Source organism: Chondrus crispus, genomic scaffold, assembly GCF_000350225.1.
Source record: "Chondrus crispus Stackhouse genomic scaffold, scaffold_374, whole genome shotgun sequence".
Classification (NCBI taxonomy): Eukaryota; Rhodophyta; class Florideophyceae; order Gigartinales; family Gigartinaceae; genus Chondrus; species Chondrus crispus.
The window spans coordinates 52,923-70,302 of NW_005179267.1; the positions used below are offsets into that span (position 1 = coordinate 52,923).

Here is a 17,380-nt window from a genome sequence, read left to right on the forward strand (position 1 = left end):
GGGGGAGGCGGGAAGAAGCATACAGATGATGTTTTCCAGCTCGTCTTCGGACTCGGTCAGGATGACGCAAATAGGGCCGCTGAGGAGCGATTTTTCGGTGTGGGCCAATTAATGCCACCACCATGCTACTACCATGCTACTGGCAATCCTATCAGTACGGCTATCCTTGCACGTGCGTGCGCAAAGGGTGCCCACCCTCCGACCAGGGTTTCCCTCTCTCTCCACTTCACTGTCCTTCCGCCTCCCCGCCCATCTCTGGTTTCTCCAGTGCCACGGGCCCCAGTATGCCCGCTCGAAACTCAGTCAGCAACCGTACGGCCGTCCTCTCTATGTTGCCCTGGTACAGCCTCTCCGCCGCCAGCGCCACAAACTCCTCCCCGCTCACGCCGTCCGCGCTCACCTTGAACCGCTCCTCCAGCGTGCGCATCTCAAAGTACCCGTCATACTCCTCGCACACCCTTTTAAGCTCCTCGACCAGTAGCCCCGCCACCACCTGCGCGTCGTACGCCGCCTGCCCAATGTCGTCGCAGATAGCCAGCCGCACCGCGCTCTCCTGCCGCTCCAGCTTGGCCGGGATGATCCCCGGCATGTCCAGCAGTTCGATCGTATCCGAGATCCTTACCCACTGATAGTTTCTAGTTACCCCAGGCTTGTTGGCAGACTTGGCCGCCTTCCGCCCCACCAGCCGGTTGATCAGCGCGCTCTTTCCCACGTTCGGGTACCCGATCACTAAACACCGCACCGGGCGCGGCAGCAACCCCTTCCGTGTGCGCTTCTCGTTCACAAACGACCCCGCATCGATCGCCAGCTTCTTCAGCTCTTTCACCCCGCGGCCCTGCTTGGCGTTAATAAACCGCACCTTCTCCCCCTGCTCCACTAAATGCTTTCTCCACTGTGCCCGCGCCACCTCCGGCGCCAAGTCCGCCCGGTTCATCGCCAGGATCCGCGTCCGGTTGCCTATCCACCGCTCCACGTCCGGGTGCGCCGTCGCCAGCGGGATCCGGCAATCGCGCACCTCCACCACCACGTCCACCATCTTAATGCACTCTTTCAACGTCCGCTCCGCCTTGGCGATGTGCCCCGGGTACCATTGGATCGCAGGCGTGAAGGAGCCTACATGTGATAGCGGGCCCTTCGCTGTGTTGCGCGCCCGCTTCGGCCGCGCCGCCTTTCTTTCCCTGGGGGGGCTCGAACTTGCCGATACAATCGTCCGCCGCGGGGTCCCTGGCACGCCGTTGGGGGCGGTGTTATGCAGCCGTCGTATCGGGTGGCAAAGCTGTCTGGGAGAGGGCCCGCGAGGGGGGGCCAGTCGGAAGAGGCGCACCCCCGTCGTCACAAAGTTGAAAGCGATGCAAAAGTTGCAGGCGGACATGCTGGCGCCGAGGGGTTGTCGGGTTGCGGTATTTGCGGGGCAGGGGCAGGCGAAAGGAGGGGGAGGGGGGGGAGGGGGGCGGGGGAAGGGTGGCGTGTTATCGGAAGGGAGAACATCTGTGATCGTTTCAAATACTACTGTACGGCATCAAAAATACCGCACCTCACTTGAGACTGCCAGTGCCTTTCTCAGTCCGATCCTTTTCATTCTGCCTTCTCACGATGCCTAACTAACTTCCACCACACCTCTGATGTCCACAACCCTTTGAAACTACCACGCTCGAACCCGCCTTTTCTTGTCCCCCAACCAACATGGGCCACACGGTCAACGGCACAACCTACCCGCAGCTCTATGTGCACGCCCAAACGGCCCAACTGCGCTGTCTCATGACCACGCTATGCGATAAGCATTCCCAGCGCGGCGACTGGGTCTTCACAGCCGACCGCGTCAACCGCATCATGGTCGAGTTTGCTCTCAACTTCCTCCCCGTCGACCCCGTGCGCGTGATCACGGCCGTCGACGACGAGGCGGCAGAAGGCGTCTGCTTTGCGGGTAAGATCGTCGGCGTGTCTGTCATCCGCGCCGGCGAGGCCATGGAGACCGCGTTGAGGTCTTGCTGCCGGAACGTCAGGCTGGGAAAGATCCTCGTTCAGAGGGATGAGGAGACGGCCAAGCCCAAGTTTTACCTGGCAAAGCTGCCCCATGATGTCGCAGAGAGGCACGTGCTGTTAATGGACCCCATGCTCGCCACAGGGGGGAGCGCCCTCACCGCGATTGGCAAGTTGCTCGAGGCGGGCGTCAAGGAGGAAAACATCATTTTTGTTAATGTGGTCGCCGCTCCTGAAGGGATAAGCAATTTGCTCCATAGGCATCCCAAGATTACCTTTTGTACTGCCGCGGTGGCCGAGGGTCTTACTCAGAAGTGCTACATTCGCAGGAGTGTCGGTGACTTTGGCGACAGATACTTTGGCACCAATAACCATGCTCATTGATCCCACAAGGGCGGATTTTGCGGCTAGCTCGGGAAAGGCAGTAGCTCTGGTGCGCATCTTGGGTTAGAACGGTCTAGTATACACCTAGTCTGGCATTTTCGACAGCGGCTGGCTACAACTGCAATTCCTCGGAAGACATCGTGCTCATGCGGCACCATTTTCTTTTCTGTTTATCTTCTTCCCGTACGATCGCGTCTGAATCTTACCATGTGTCCATAATCTACGGTTTTGCACATGCTCGGGCTTACTATTTATTTCAAGCATGGCGCTCCGTCGTAAACTTTGGCCTCGTTTACGCGGAAGCAAAAGCACACAAAACTCTGCTTCAATTCGTGCTGTAGATAGTATCTATATGTATCTACTAGCTAGATACTTCGTTGTTTCCCAATTTTACTGGACCTGAAGTCAAGATAAGTCACCCCATGTCCTCGCGGTCCTGCGAGAGCGAAAGCACTGAAGACATGCGCCGGTCTACTTCACTGGGCACAATAATGTTGGTTGTTCTTTAAAGGAAACAGAAAAAAACGCAAGTGTTCTCGAGTGCTGCCAACTTGTTCTACCCGAAGGTAGGAATGTCGATTGGCTTTGGGACTTTTCAGCCTCCCCCAATCTGCTTATATGTTCTCTCGTGGTGCCTCTCGGTTCTATTGCTTTACGATGCTCGAGAGAAATGCACTTTGCGACCCTCTATATACTCTGAACGAAGCGGTCTTTTCAGAGTCGCGAAGGACCAGCAGCAACCTGATTTGAAACCCAAGTTCGAAAATCCTAAAACGAAATTGTCATTCCACATGTTCACCCTCCACGGTTGTCAGGACATGGGCGACTTTACGGTTACGCGCTCTGAACGGCTTCGACATGCCGCCCATCAGTTTTCCAGCTTTTTGCTTTCGTAACAAGCTGTTTTCTGACCTAATAGAACATGCAGCATAAAAAAGGATGTTTTTTCAGAGGGCATCTTTAGGACAGAGCATGCCCAGCACCTGCGCAGCTTCTTTCTCCCAGGATAGGTCCAAATTCCGGAAACTGCACGACGATGATAGCACCAGCACCCAGTCCTCCCGGTGCCCCACCTACCATGTAGATATCACTGGTTCAACCACTACGATGGCCTCAAGACTAGGGATGAGTCCGACTTATGTATCACATCATCGCTCCAGCTCGCGAGGAAGAACACGCATTTCGCCTATCCAAGGACTATCACACTCTCCTACAGGCGGGTCAGGAATACGTTCTGACCCGAGGCCATGGGCAGACAGGAAGTATGTTCAGGAATCTGCCAGGCTACTCGCCTTCTTTCTCAAGAACAAAGGGTTTGGTTCAGGCATTGTCCCAGAGATGTTAGTAAGTCCTAACGCCGCCGAATTTGAACAAATTTTCAAGTTCTTGATTCAGGAAATCGATCCAACATTTAGCTTTCAAAGGAAGATGAAAGAAGAACTCCCTGCAATTCTTGGAGCTGTAGGCTACCCATTCTCGATCCCGAAAAGCGCCCTAGGCGCCATTGGCTCCCCGCATACTGGACCCATACTTCTTGGGGTGTTAAAATGGTTGATGGGTTTGGTGCAGTATTCTGATATGAGGGAGCACGAAGAAGACAGGAAACGTCACAACGAACCGACTGCACAGAGAAATTACGCTATTTTGGGAAATACGGTAGAAGCCTACGTCCGTTTTCTTGATGGAGAGGACACATTCCCAGACCTTGACAAAAAGCTCATGCGTTTTTTCGTTTCTAAAAACCTGGAAAGACAAAGTGTAATTGAAAGTCTTGAATCAGATTGTCGTGAGTTGGGGAACACACTGCGCGCCTTAAACATTCAACAAAGCCCACTAGAACTCATTCTTGAGCATGTTGATTCCCTTCAAGTTAACATTGACAGATATTCGCAGCTTATTCCATTGCTTATCAGTCATGAGAGGCAACTCGTGGACAGGGTGGAAGAAATAGAAAAGCAGATTTCTAACGAACAATATCACCTTGAACTGCTCGGGAAAGAAAAGAGCGAGTTGGTGGCTTGTATTGCCGAGCAAAAGAGGGGTGGAATTATTGCTGAGAAGACTTTATCGGAGAAGAATTTGTTACAAGATGATCTTCGCACGGTCAGGACGAGCTGTGCGAATGTAAGAGTGCGACTTCAGGCAGAAAAAAATCGACATGCAGATGCAATTGATAGATTAGAGAGAGGACTGAAAGCTTACGGGAGGAAGGTCATTTCTCTTTCAGAAGCACGCAATATGGGGGTCCCTGTGGACGAAACGAGTCTACAGTTAAACATTGAGGAAGATTCTCATGACACGTTCGTAGGGAAAACTTTCCCAGCTGATGAAGTTGCAGGCATCATGGCCTGCATCGAAAAATATAGAATTTTATTCTCAGAGCATGTGCTCAAGTTACAGAAGGAACTGCTTTCTCTACAAGAGGAAAGAGACAGAAACGAGGAGATTCTAATAGTTGCCAGAAACGAAGAGTGGTTGATAGAGTCTCGCGCCAAGAACCTTAAGAATGAGTACGAAGATTTGCGCAGGATATTCGAATCGCAGCTCGACACACGTCGCGACATCATTTTGAGTAGAGAAGAAGACTTGATAGAGATGCGACGCGAGTCAAAAGTTGTAGCACAAAAAGATGGGGATCAATTGCTCAGGACACAGTTGGAGAAGTTACGTTTGTGTAGTGAAGTTTTCCATAGACAGAGAGAACGACTGCACGAACTCAGCACGCAACACGAGTCTCTGTCGGGAAAGTACCTGGAAGAGGTGAAGGAATGCCTGCTACTGTCGAAAGGATATTTCAATGGTGAATGGGTCATTTCTGGTGAATGAACTGATTGGGGGAGGATTGGGGGAGACAACCTGGCGTTCTCCGAGAGGACTTCGTTTCGCAAACAGAAGACGGGTGGTCAATTATATGTGTATAGTCTGAAGAGAATTGTGATGAAGTATTATTTGTCGTTGATGCCATGTAAATGATTGAAAAGCCGTGGCAACAGTCTACTCACGCGCCTAAATGGGGGTGAGGGGATAATATTAAGGCAGATTGGATTGTTTTGGGGCAGGAATTAGGCCTGAATGTAAGGAATTGATCACGTCATGTGATTGCATCTGTTTGTGAAAGTGAACAGAGCCAGTACACGTAGACCATTAATTGGGACGGCGTTGAAGATGGGGAGCCAGGGGGATGCTGATGCGAACATCACTTTCAGGCGTCAACGAATGGGTGGATGCCTCGGGTTATAGAGGGGGGGGGGGGGGGGGGGGGGGGAAACAAATAGCTGTCGTCGTTCTCCCGGGGAATGTGATGCATGTAGATGCAAGGGTTTGGTTTGCTGCAGGAGCGTGACGTAATTCCGGACTACCGGCCGTACAATTATGGCGAAGAGACGTGGCAAGGCGGCGGTACAAAGGGGTGCAAACCGCGAATCATCCAATCACAAGACGCCAGAGCACAGACTTACCAATTGGGGCCTCTAAAATATCCGAAAATTTTGTTTCGCACGCATCACATTTGCATCACCTGGCCTCTGAAACTCGGACAGACACAATGGTTTGCAGGGTCTTCTCCCGCACAACTGTAAACGCGACTGCTCAGCAGAGAAAGCCTGTCCTCTAGTGCCACTGCGACATTATCACTTTGTCCAACACCGTTTTAACTCGCTCACTTCAACGTACTTCATTCCATTATCTCTTCCCAGTCGGCCCCTCCACTCCCACAAATGAATTCCAGTCCTCAATAGTCCCTCATACCCATCCTCAAATTCATTATTTCCTACCAACACAACCACTCCACTCTCCCCTACGACCTCGCTGTCACTCCTTCCCCTCGCTCTTTTTAAACCCCAATTTCTTTCTAATTACCACTATCGCTCACATCCCGGTCCCTGTCTGCACTTCATCACCTTAGCAGAGACAGTCTTCTACTTCACAAATATGGCCCGCGTCACTTGTTCATGTATACGTCCGTTCCCCGAACACATCATTCCCTTGCACGCAACAATCGCAAAATTCTTCCCTCCATCCTTCTTCCCGGTCCATCCCTTCACTTGTCCCGTCCCATACTATTCCCACACACCCGCCTTGTGTCATCAACTGGTCTGCATTCCGCAATTGTCCCTCGACTCTCACTCTTGAATACTGGGATAATCCTTTCACTGCTGAATCAACTTTTTGCTTTACACATATCCTTCTTATCCCTATACTTCTTGTTTTTATCGTGTCTTCTGCATCGCAACACAAAACCTCTTCACCTAACGTTTTGGCCTTCTAATTCGCACTCCTGCCTTCCCTACCTCAATCCCACGTGTCGCCTCGCTCCAGTCAGGTCCGATTTGCAATCTAAACACCGGTCGATAACGAATGCGCATCCGCAGAACAATTTGTACCCATGTATCCTCTCAAAAATGTGGTCACGCAATACTTCAAGACTAAGCCCCCTCGCGCTGCAAAACGAAAGACTAACCTTTTGCAAACTTCTATTGACAATTGCCTTGCTCTACCCGAGCGCCATCGATATACCCCAACTAAGGACAATCTATTTCCACAAAGACAACTTCACAAAACGCCAAGAAAGGCCATCTTGCTCCCTCCGGAATACCCCGCGATACCTCCTTCCTCAAGTCAACCACCAGATTGTTCTACTACGCTGTCGAAAACTACAAACATTTCCCAGACGTCGCAAAGAGTTTCACAAGAAGGCACAAAGATCTGCAGTGAGTGGTCTAGTTTTCCAAAGAGAGCTGCTGTTGGACGGCAGGTATTACTGAGCGATCCCTGCATGATTGGTGTCCTGTGTCGTAAGAGAACAGCACCGTTCCCGAGCCCAAGGCATCAGGGTCCCGTCGATAGCTGTCACGTCCACGCTTTTTCACCACTGAAACGTCCACGCAAGGAAAGGATGTTGCATCTTCTCGATTTGTCGGAAGACATTCTTGTTGGAATCATGACCCATGTGATGACACCAGCTAAAGAAGGAAGTAGGAAAATAATCACAGAAGAAAGCATAAAAGCGAGTCTTCCACTGGCAACAACATGTCACGCACTGTACGACGTGTGGAGACATTCTATGCACGACCTCGAGTTGTGGGTCTCAGGAAAATTGAATGATCGTGGGTTGGAAGCCATTTGCAAAGGTAACGGCAAGGGTATCCATAGACTAGGCCTCCGCCGATGCAAAGCAATTTCAAAACGGGCCTTTGCACAAATACCACGGCAATGTTCCAGGTTGCGTTCACTCGACATGTCACATACTGACATCGGAGATGACTTTGTCCTCGAGCTGACGAAAAACACTGGACGAAGCCTGCAGTTTCTTGCCTTGCACGGATGCAACAAGCTGACGGCGCGCTCAATACATGCGATCGCAGACCGCTGTCCGCATCTCAGGTTTCTGGATATCGGCTCTATCGCAGCTGTCGATGACGCCGCTATTGAATACCTTGTCTCAAGACTTGGGGGGTCTATTCGCACTATGGTTCTTTCAAACTGCAAAAACTTGTCCGACTCTGGCATGGCCGCTCTCGGCGTTGAATGCAAGGCTATCATGTCCCTCACCCTTCGAGGGTTGTCATCGATAACAGATAACGGTTTATATAAACTCTGCTGCGGAATTGGAGATCGGGTACAAATCCTGGATGTACTTGACTGCGCAGGACTTACAATGGGGGGATACTTTGCGACGATGGAGGCCTTCTGTCCGCATGTGTTCAAATATCTGGAGGAGAGCAACTATATCGATCATCTTGGTGAAAGATGTCTCCGAGATAACATCATTGCGACAATGCCTGGACTGATCTACCGCATTTCTGCAACGGATGCAATTCGTAGGCTTCCTGCTCTCTACTTCCTTCTGCTTGACGAAAGCACGTTGCGTCCCTTTCGAGTATCTGTTCAAAGCAAGTCTCTGAACCTGAGTGACTTTGGATCAGTTTTAATCTCGAATTTCGGGAAGAAGCCCACGCCGAAGACAAAAAACATTCTCCTGAGCAGATTCGGCTACGACAGTCCGTTCGATTCAGAATCTGACGATGAAGCATGTGAGCGAATGTGATAATACGCCCGAGCACTCGGCCATTCTTTGTCATGATAGGACATGGTGTACTGGACGATCAGGATCAGGAACTCAAGCGAGTTTTGCCGAATCTTTTTCAGTCTGACCTAACCGGACTGGAGGTAGAGGCTATCTATCAATATACAATACGAGCGCTTTCGCGGCTACAAGTGGAATTCGCCCAGATGTCACTCCGTGCTTGAAACACGAGAGTCAGTCGCAATCAGACACCAGATCTTGTCTTCTCGTACCGAAGAGTTGCGAGAGAAGTCGGGAACATGTATCTTTAACGGAGCGAAAAAACAGTGCAACCTGTAAAATTCAAGAAGCCTCACCCTGCCGCAGGCGCGAATATCTTGTAAACATGCCTTTTTCTCTTCCTGCAGAACCTGGGTTCCGGTCAAGAAATTTCTGCAGAGCACTGCAGCTCCTTATCATGCCTTCCGAAAAGAGATGGCGCTGCTAAAGGCGGAGCGTTTGAGACTACTGGAAAAGTTTTGGTGTAGAAGGCTCGACGAGTCCACATTATTCTCTTTGACGAGGTTGCGAAGACGGAAGAAATGATTTTCTGTACTTGTACTCACTACTCCATTTCACGCTTGTTTCGCGGGCTGCACTGGCGATCCACCTGCTGCCAAGAGCATCTTTGGACTTCGAACGCTCATCGCGGCGTTCCCGCATCGTGTTCCCATGCGTATCTTTGCTTTCGCCACGGCAGCGTCATTTCTCCCTCGGCAGTTGCCGTCATCATCACCTGCCAGATGCCGATCGACAAATCGCAAGAGACCAACCACCTGTCTCACTCCGCCGGCCAGCAGCGTCCCATCCGATGCCTCAGCGGCAAACAACAAGTTCCGTGCGCCGCGCGGACAAGTCTTCCTCGTAGGCACAGGCCCCGGCGATCCTGGGCTACTAACGCTGAAAGCCGTGCACTTACTGCGGACCGCTCAAGTAGTCCTTTACGATCGCCTCGTCTCCGACGATATTCTCTCCTTTATCAACCCCTCAGCGGAGAAGGTGTGTGTAGGAAAAGGGCGAAATCTCGGGACGGGGAGCCAGAGATCGATACAGGAGCAAATCGCGTACCACGCGTCTCTGGGCAAGCGAGTTGTGCGGCTGAAGGGCGGAGACCCCGCCATTTTCGGGCGGCTGGGCGACGAATTGAGCTATTTGCGTGGGGAGAAAGGGATTGAGGCGGGCGTGGTGCCGGGGTTGACGGCGGCCTCAGGTGCCGCAGCGAGTCTTGGTTTTCCATTGACGCACGGCGGTGTGTCTGAGGAACTGCGGTTGATCACCGGGCATAGTGGGAGGGATAAGCAGTTTGAGATTGCGCAGGTAACGGAAGGCTCTACGCTCGTGGTTTATATGGGATTGCGGGAGATGGGGGCGACGCTCGAGACGTTGCAGAAGCGAGGGGCGCGTAAAGACCTGCCAGCAGTGGCGGTTCAGGGCGCGACGACAGCTGCCCAACGCGTGGTCTGGGGCAGAGTAGAGAACCTGGCCGCTAGAGTAGAGCAGGTTGGGCTGAAGAGCCCGACCGTCGTCATTATCGGAGAAGTTGTGCGCATGGCACATGAGTGGGAAGAAACTGCCAAGTGAAGAGATACAGTTGTGAGAGACCAAAACCTTCTACCGCAAAGAAGGCTCTGTTTGAAGCAAAACTATTAAAATGTTTCTTAACTGCCATAGCTGATACAGCAACGACGCAACGACGCAATGACGCAACGACGCAACGACGCAATCCCTTATCTCAAAACTATACGGAAAGGCACCCGGGCGGCCGACGCAACTACACAAATTGACGCACCTGACACCGAGGTAAGCGGCACAGGCTAGCGACCTTCGTAGTTCTTCCAGGTCATACCCTTTCTCGGCGTATCCTCTGGAATCGGTCTAAGATAGCTGGGCAAAAGGTCGTCTGTTGTCTTCGGGGTAGCAGGGACCGGCGTAGGGGTAAAGGCGCTCGGTGTGCTAGTAGGCGGCTTAAAGGTTTTCATTTCGGTAAACTTGTCCTTCACAACCATGCTATTTTCTTTGTTCACGGCGTCCATGACCTCCTTCTTGATCTGCTTTGCGCTCTTCCCTGCCTTGGAGTCAATGGCGGCTTGCTTGACGGCTTCCACGCCACCAACATTACTGACGTAATTCTTATCATCCGAGAAAGGACTAATGCCCAGGGCCGACACCTTGACGGTAGCAATGCTAGGCGGCTTGTAGCCTGGCTCGCCTGCGACCGGCTTCATGGTGAGCGCGTCCCGATCCTGTCTGCCAACGCCCGCTCGCTCTGGGGCGCTCTTCAAGAGATCCTCCTTCAGCAAATCGAGACCGCGTTTGACCCTCGAGTCGTCGTCTCCCGCAACGACAGGAAGGTCATTCGCGGCCTTGGCGGGTGACTTGGAGGCTGCACTGTCCTTCGGCAGCGGGGCGGAGCCGGGCTCGCCCGGCTGGGGAGACATGAAGGATGTTTCCGCATCAGTCGACTGTTCGGGCTTCTTGGCAAACGGGTTCCATTGCATGAACACGGATGCGACGGAGGGACGAGTGGCGACGCGGAGCGGCGGGCGTGACGAGGTGACGGCGGCGCGCGAGGACGTGAAAGTCGTGGCCGGGGCCGGTGTGGTGAAGGCAGGAGTGGGACTCATGGCGGTGGGCGGGGTTGGGCGTTGTGGAGGCGATGCGATGAGGATAGAGACTGTTGAAGGTGCGGAGAAGCCGCCTTACCTATATTAGAAGGTACCCCAAGGCTAGGCGGGAGAGGAAGGCTCTCGTCCACAAAAGCATCTCGGGGATCTGCCGAGCTGAATCCCGATCCATAACCCTTGACCGGATTAGGCTTGCTGCACGGCTGCACGCAGCGGCAGTTAAAATCTCTGAGCCACAATTCAGATTTTTCCTGCTCGCAATTACCTCACGTCAAATTACTTTCATCCCATTGTAATTGACTGACTCACTGAGTAATGCATCTCGCAGTACTGTACACGTAGTGCTTTTTATGAATAACGCATCCTCTTCATTCTCCATTCCCTAACAATCCCCTCGCCTGCCCTCCCTGACATGTCCCGAACAACACCATCAACTCCTCACAACTTCCGCCAACGCCGCCGTTCCCGCGCGAGGCACCGTCTGTTTCCTCGGCACGTGCCTCCGCCCAAACCGCCATGAGCGCCTGCAACCCTGCGCCACTCTTGTGTCGCGCCATCCACTCCCAACTGAACGCCATCCCCCCGCTTCCGCCTCCTCCCCAACCCACTTTGTCCTCGCTCTCTAATCCTCGTCCAACTTTGCGCTGTATCTGACCGTCATGTGGCTACCGCCGCGTGTCGGCGCCGCAGAGGCTGCTCTGGCCACCGTTGTTGTGGGCGGCGCTGCGTTGGCAGCTTCCCCGACCCGCCCCCGTCCCCTCGTCAATAGCGCAAACTCCGCCGAACAGAGCCCCGACCCCGTGCACTCCTACAACCTCATGCCCTCAGCTGCCGACGCCTTTCTATCGGAAGCATGGGCAGCCCTCAGACGAGCCGTCATGGCCGCCGTAACGGTTTTTGACGACGTCGAGTATGATGACCTCACGCCCTCCTCCTCAAATGCAACTGACATCGTCGAAGGCAAGGAGCCTACTTTATACAGCCTACACGACTGGTGCTCACAATTTCCTATCGACGACTCCGCCTCCGGCCTTGCCCTCGCCTGTTGCCAGCCCAACCAACAGCATGTCGCGGCCGCAATGCGGCACCATGCAAACTGGGTCGACGCCGTACCAACTCCACCCGATCATCAGCTTGTTGCCGAACAGCCCGCTTTACAACCACACCATCCCCAAACAAACGCCGAAACGTCTGACAACCGTACCTCCCAAAACCCCGCGCTTGCAGACCGCCTCTACATGCTGCGTTCACAGTTCAAAGTCATTTTCGAACAAAACGGCGGTGCAGACTGCGTAGCCCGCATTAAGGAGATTGGAGATGACGCCCAGAACGAAATGAGGCAGTCTATGGATTCAGGCACACGCATTGCTTCCGAGCTGGCAGATGCCAAACTCTTTCTGGACGATGTTCTACGCAGGGTTAATTCTATGGCCAAAGCGAGCGTCACGGAAAACCACTCTGCCTATGTACATGCCGCATCGGCCGCAAATGCAGTCATCGACGAGACAAAACAGAATGGCCGCTCATCCACAGAGCGAAGAGCGGACCTCATAGTCGATGACAGCAGGTTGCTCGCCGTTTTTGCGACAAAGATATGCGCGAGCACTCTCCGCTGTCTTGAGAAGGGTGATCAACGCACCGCGCCTTGGAACGAGCGAGCAGAACGCATCACAGACGTCACAGCAATAGGTATCACTCAATTGCGCGCGGTGTCGCGCACGTTCGCACGCGCGATATCCGAGCTGCAAGCTTCGTTACAGGACGACGCACTCCTTAACGAAACTAACACCTCTTGGCCCGTCGAGATTCGCACCTTGAACGAAGTCGCTATCGAACATGTTTTGCGATGTGTTGCGCTCGCCATCGCAGCTGTTCAAAGTGAAATTATCGAACGAGCCTGCCATTGCACCAAAGACAGGTGATTCTCCTCACGGTTGCCGATAAAAATTAGAGACACTCACTTTGTCCTCGTCTTGGAACCGACCTGGGCGCCCGGTGCCATCACCGTTGACTGACCATGCCTTTCGTACGCATCCAATCTACCGAATCTTTCAACGCCTCCCGTGCTGAGACACTTTCCAGTAAAAACCGGTCACGCGCTTTTGCCCCGTTAAACCAGTGATACCTGGTTGCAACCGCGAAACGGTCCAACGTGAAGCTTGTTGACCCCATGATTTGCCCCACCGCACAGACCATCCACAGAACCCATATCGGCAAGCACAACCAAGGCGCATATCGCTTGTTCCCTCCATACTCTGCGCATGTGGAGAGCATTTCCTGGATAGATATGTTTTCGCCAACCACCAACCAACGTTCCCCCCTCCAAATCGGGTCATTTGCTTGCACTTCCAATATTTTCTTGAACATCTCTACAAGGACCCGCACGTGCAAAACGTTAACACCGCCTCTTGTGTACAGCGGCCACTTGCCGTTGGCGGCCTTAACTTGTGTCTTTCTACTCGACTTGCTCGCATCTCCAGCCCCATACACGTTACTTGGGCACAGGACAGTGGCCTTCAGCTGACCATCCTTCGCTGCTGCTCGCACAATCTCCTCTGCCTTCCTTTTCGTTCTTAAATATCCGACGTTCTCTGCCGTTTTGTCCCATGCTGCGTCCTCGGTTAATGGGGCCTCATCCGGGCTTTTATTGGATCCAACTGCGGCCACTGTCGAGCAAAGCACGAAGCGGGCTGCCGGCGAGTGGGTAATAACATGTTTTAGCAAGACTGCGGTGGCAGTGACATTTACTTCCTCCATAGCTTTGGCGTCCGCGGATGTGTAACTGATCAATCCTGCTAAGTGCAAAACTGCAAACCAGTCACACGATGAAGCTATGCGCTGTATTGCAGCACTATCGGTTACATCTGCGATGTGATGATACACTCCAGGTGTCTTTGCCTCTGGTTCTCTACGTGAAATCGTGTGCACGGTATAGCCCGACGACACTAGCATCGGTACCAGATGCGATCCAATGAACCCTGTAGCTCCCGTCACGAGAACTTGGCCTGACATTCTTGTGGAACAGGTCTTCGAAACGAGCAATCGAGAACGTTCAAAGCGCGACGCTGGAAACGCGGCGAAAGTGACGAACCTTGACATTTTTCCCATACCCTAATCTATCAGTCACGATGAGGGCAAATTTCTAGATCACAGAAATATTTACAGCAAGCCATTTCAAAGAGCCTCTCATGAACACGAAATATGATTTTTCACTTTACCGCAGTCTTCTCGCTGACCTCTCAAAACACAAAAGCGGCGTAAATGGCTCCATAGCTTCATTCATCGGGAGGGCACATCCAACGTAGGCTGCACTGGAAGATGCTGATGTAGCAGCATCCAGTGGGGCTTGAGTAATTCTCGTTTACTCAACCAACTCCTCCCTTTTGAAGAGACGAAGGTTACCCATGAGTGTTGTCCATATTTCTCTACGCATGGCTTCCAGAGTACCCTGACTAGAATTGCGACACACGAGGAAGAGTAATAAAGCTTGAATTTGGCCGTCCTCTTTAGTTTATAATTGGATATGGATTTGGGTGTACATGCTTAGGGGATGTTGCGAGTCCACTCGATGAAGCAGTATCAGTTAATATGTGCATTGGTGCATTTTTAGCCCTCTATGCCATCGAATATACGAGTATCGTTTTTTGCGTTCAATGAGAGAATGGCCACCCAAGGAAACGGATAGTCAAGTTTAGAGTCGACCAGTATACTTTCTGGGATTATACGTAAATTTGCAATCAGATGCAAGCAAATTTCTGCACCTCATTGGCATTTTCCTTCACGTTAAAATTACAAGAGCACGCTCCTCTCGATTGCCTTCCTTCTCTCGAGTATGTTTGTTTGATGAGAAGTATCTACACAAAATCTCGACTCACTGGATCCGAGGAAGCAAACGAACCTGAATCTTTTTGTGATAACGGATCATGATTGTGCCCGGTTTATTTTAAACAAGAGAGGGCGGCCGTTTACACCAACGTCATTCGAATAATCTGAGACCATCAGCAGACGCACGCAGAAGAATGTAGATGAAAGTTCTTTCTATCGCTGGTACCGTAGCCTGCTCTTTTTTCGGCGACCCCCCTTCAACATTCATTTCTTCCGCGCCTTCTCTGTCCACTCATCAAATATTAATCGGATATTATCTGATGTATCTGAAATAATGCAAAGATACAGCCAGAAGGACTGGTCGATTGTGCCCCATCGAATGCTCTTGTGGCGCCTTTTTGGAATAGTATAATTCTTATGATATTCCATTACGTGGTAACCATGTCAGGTTATGCACACGCTCCATTCCGTGCATTGCGTATGTCGTGCTGTGCCGTACAAGCCCTTTCCAGCACACTGGCGGCCGCTCGAGCAGCTTGCTTGGACCGAGTGGTACGTACGCTTCTAACAACCGCGCTTTTTAGACACAATACCAAAAGTACGGTTCTTTTATGAGCTTCACACGCTGTTATTGTCCATCCACCGACACCCCTATAATGAGTGGAACAAGGTCACCATGCAAGACTCCGTAGAATACAGGAATGTTGGACACAATCAAATATGGCATTCATGCCTTTTCATTTTGTTTTGTGCTTGAAAAACGTGAAAAGTAACAGCCTGGCGTCGGTGAGGATGTATTCGGCCGTATCTGTAATCTTCAGGTAAAGATTAGGTGCTCTACGGATTACAGATTCCCCAGTGTTGTCAGCGACATGTCCAATGGAGAAGGCAGACAAAGTCTCGGAATCTTGCCGGCCCGTTGCATGTTGCCGATAATAGCAGGTTTGCATACAGCGGAAAACCCCCGTGTATACAGTAGTACCATCCTGCAACTCTAGAAAGTCACAAGAGAGTCCATGGACCGTATTGAAAGAGACATAACGAATGTATATGGTCCTGAGTGTTCCTGTTCGAATATTCCAAACCCAGTAACTCTAAGGCCACGGTCTCTCACGCTCAGACCTAGCAACCGTTTTTACTATCCGGTGCGTAGGGCCATTGATTTGCTTGGCGTTGTTGGGGATGAATATAGAATATCCCTCAACTCTAAGCTGGACACGTCGGGCCGCTCGCAGTATTGTTGCCGCAGGTCTATAAACACACAGCGAGAAACTTGAAGAGCTGTGACAAGCGAAAAGTTGGTTTTGTGCCTTCGCGGCCAGGCGTTTTAGGGTACTGGGAACTATGGAGAGGAGAGCGACTCTGTCCGCCCAAAGGGTTCCAGCGCCGGATTTCGAGAGCGGGGACATGCTACTGGCAGGGAGACTCGGATCAGCATATGGGCAGCGCAGTCAATGGTGGGAACTCGGAGATGGGCAATTGTCCTTGAGCGGATGATTGCGAATCATACGAAATGTTGCGATGGTGGAACGCCAGGAGGTTCCACTTGTCCCCACACCACGGACAGACACTATTCGACACCCGCGATATGTAGCCCTGTCAACATCCAACACGGAGTCTTTACATGTGACGGCCCAGGCACAAGTACTGTACTTTAGAGAGAGACAAGTGAATAGGTTGGACGAGGTTGCTTCTGGAACTAGTCATGCCGACACAGAGCGGTCATGACAAGTTGGCAAGAGCACTACTACCTCGTCCTTACAGTTTGCACCGGACTGTGGCCAGGACGTTGTTGGCAAGACATTTTTGAAGGGTACAGGCGCAGTGAAAGTTTACAACACGGCACGCGGCGGTTCGGGAGGAAACGGCTGAAGGGAAGTTTGTGCCAGCGTGACGCAGATGGGTTTGGTTTAGATGTGGGATGCTGTGATGAAGCATCGAGGGCACGCGTGATGGTGGAATTGTTGGTGGTCTGGCAATGACGAGGTGATGTGATACAGTTGAGAGACGGGAGTGCAGGTGGTGTAGTACTTCTGTAGTACTGTACTAGGAGTATTTACCTTCAGCGGACGACGATGGCACGGCGAGGTAACGGTACACTTCACGTACCGGAAAGATATGGAGTGATTAGAATAGACAAGGTGCTCACACCTGGCGCTCACACCTTGTACACACTCTTCCTCGACTCACATGAGTCGAGGAAGAGTGTGTACATACTTGGGTATGTGTAGTCGCAGAAGGGAGCATGCAAGTCCCGTTGTCTACTCGATGATTGGCAGTCGCGTGGATCGATGGGGGCGAGGCGCCGCGTTTGAAGCCGACGCCACGTCGGCAAGGAGGTGCGTGGCGTGCGACCGCGTTGCAGTAGGAAGGCCAAAATCGTGTTGCCAAAAAAGGCTGCCGCCTTAATGGCACCTCACACCTCACAAAAATTCCCTCCTTCCCCCCGCGTCAAATTTCACCCTTTCTCCATCGGCCTTTTACGTCCCCCCAATTCCCCCCC

General features: G+C 52.1%; 6 protein-coding genes; 4 read left to right on the forward strand and 2 right to left on the reverse strand.

The window, feature by feature from the left end:
* Window positions 1–67: 67 nt before the first annotated feature.
* CHC_T00000923001 (hypothetical protein) lies at window positions 68–1,372 on the reverse strand. XM_005718142.1 is given in 2 exon segments: window positions 68–226; window positions 227–1,372. 1 exon segment carries the CDS (start codon window positions 1,370–1,372, stop codon window positions 227–229), a length of 1,146 nt encoding a protein of 381 aa, XP_005718199.1. The 3' UTR covers window positions 68–226.
* Window positions 1,373–1,683: 311 nt separating this feature from the next.
* CHC_T00000924001 (hypothetical protein) lies at window positions 1,684–2,364 on the forward strand. Its single transcript, XM_005718143.1, has one exon. It carries the CDS (start codon window positions 1,684–1,686, stop codon window positions 2,362–2,364), a length of 681 nt encoding a protein of 226 aa, XP_005718200.1.
* Window positions 2,365–2,510: 146 nt separating this feature from the next.
* On the forward strand, window positions 2,511–2,705 carry CHC_T00000925001 (hypothetical protein). The gene has a single exon (XM_005718144.1). It carries the CDS (start codon window positions 2,511–2,513, stop codon window positions 2,703–2,705), a length of 195 nt encoding a protein of 64 aa, XP_005718201.1.
* A 4,553-nt stretch (window positions 2,706–7,258) lies between these two features.
* CHC_T00000926001 (hypothetical protein) lies at window positions 7,259–8,773 on the forward strand. XM_005718145.1 is given in 2 exon segments: window positions 7,259–8,410; window positions 8,411–8,773. 1 exon segment carries the CDS (start codon window positions 7,259–7,261, stop codon window positions 8,408–8,410), a length of 1,152 nt encoding a protein of 383 aa, XP_005718202.1. The 3' UTR covers window positions 8,411–8,773.
* Window positions 8,774–9,100: 327 nt separating this feature from the next.
* Window positions 9,101–10,009, forward strand: CHC_T00000927001 (hypothetical protein). Its single transcript, XM_005718146.1, has one exon. The coding sequence runs from the start codon at window positions 9,101–9,103 to the stop codon at window positions 10,007–10,009; it is 909 nt and encodes a 302-aa protein (XP_005718203.1).
* A 1,994-nt stretch (window positions 10,010–12,003) lies between these two features.
* On the reverse strand, window positions 12,004–14,160 carry CHC_T00000928001 (hypothetical protein). XM_005718147.1 is given in 2 exon segments: window positions 12,004–13,053; window positions 13,054–14,160. The coding sequence occupies 1 exon segment, from the start codon at window positions 14,158–14,160 to the stop codon at window positions 13,054–13,056; it is 1,107 nt and encodes a 368-aa protein (XP_005718204.1). The 3' UTR covers window positions 12,004–13,053.
* Between the last annotated feature and the right edge of the window lie 3,220 nt (window positions 14,161–17,380).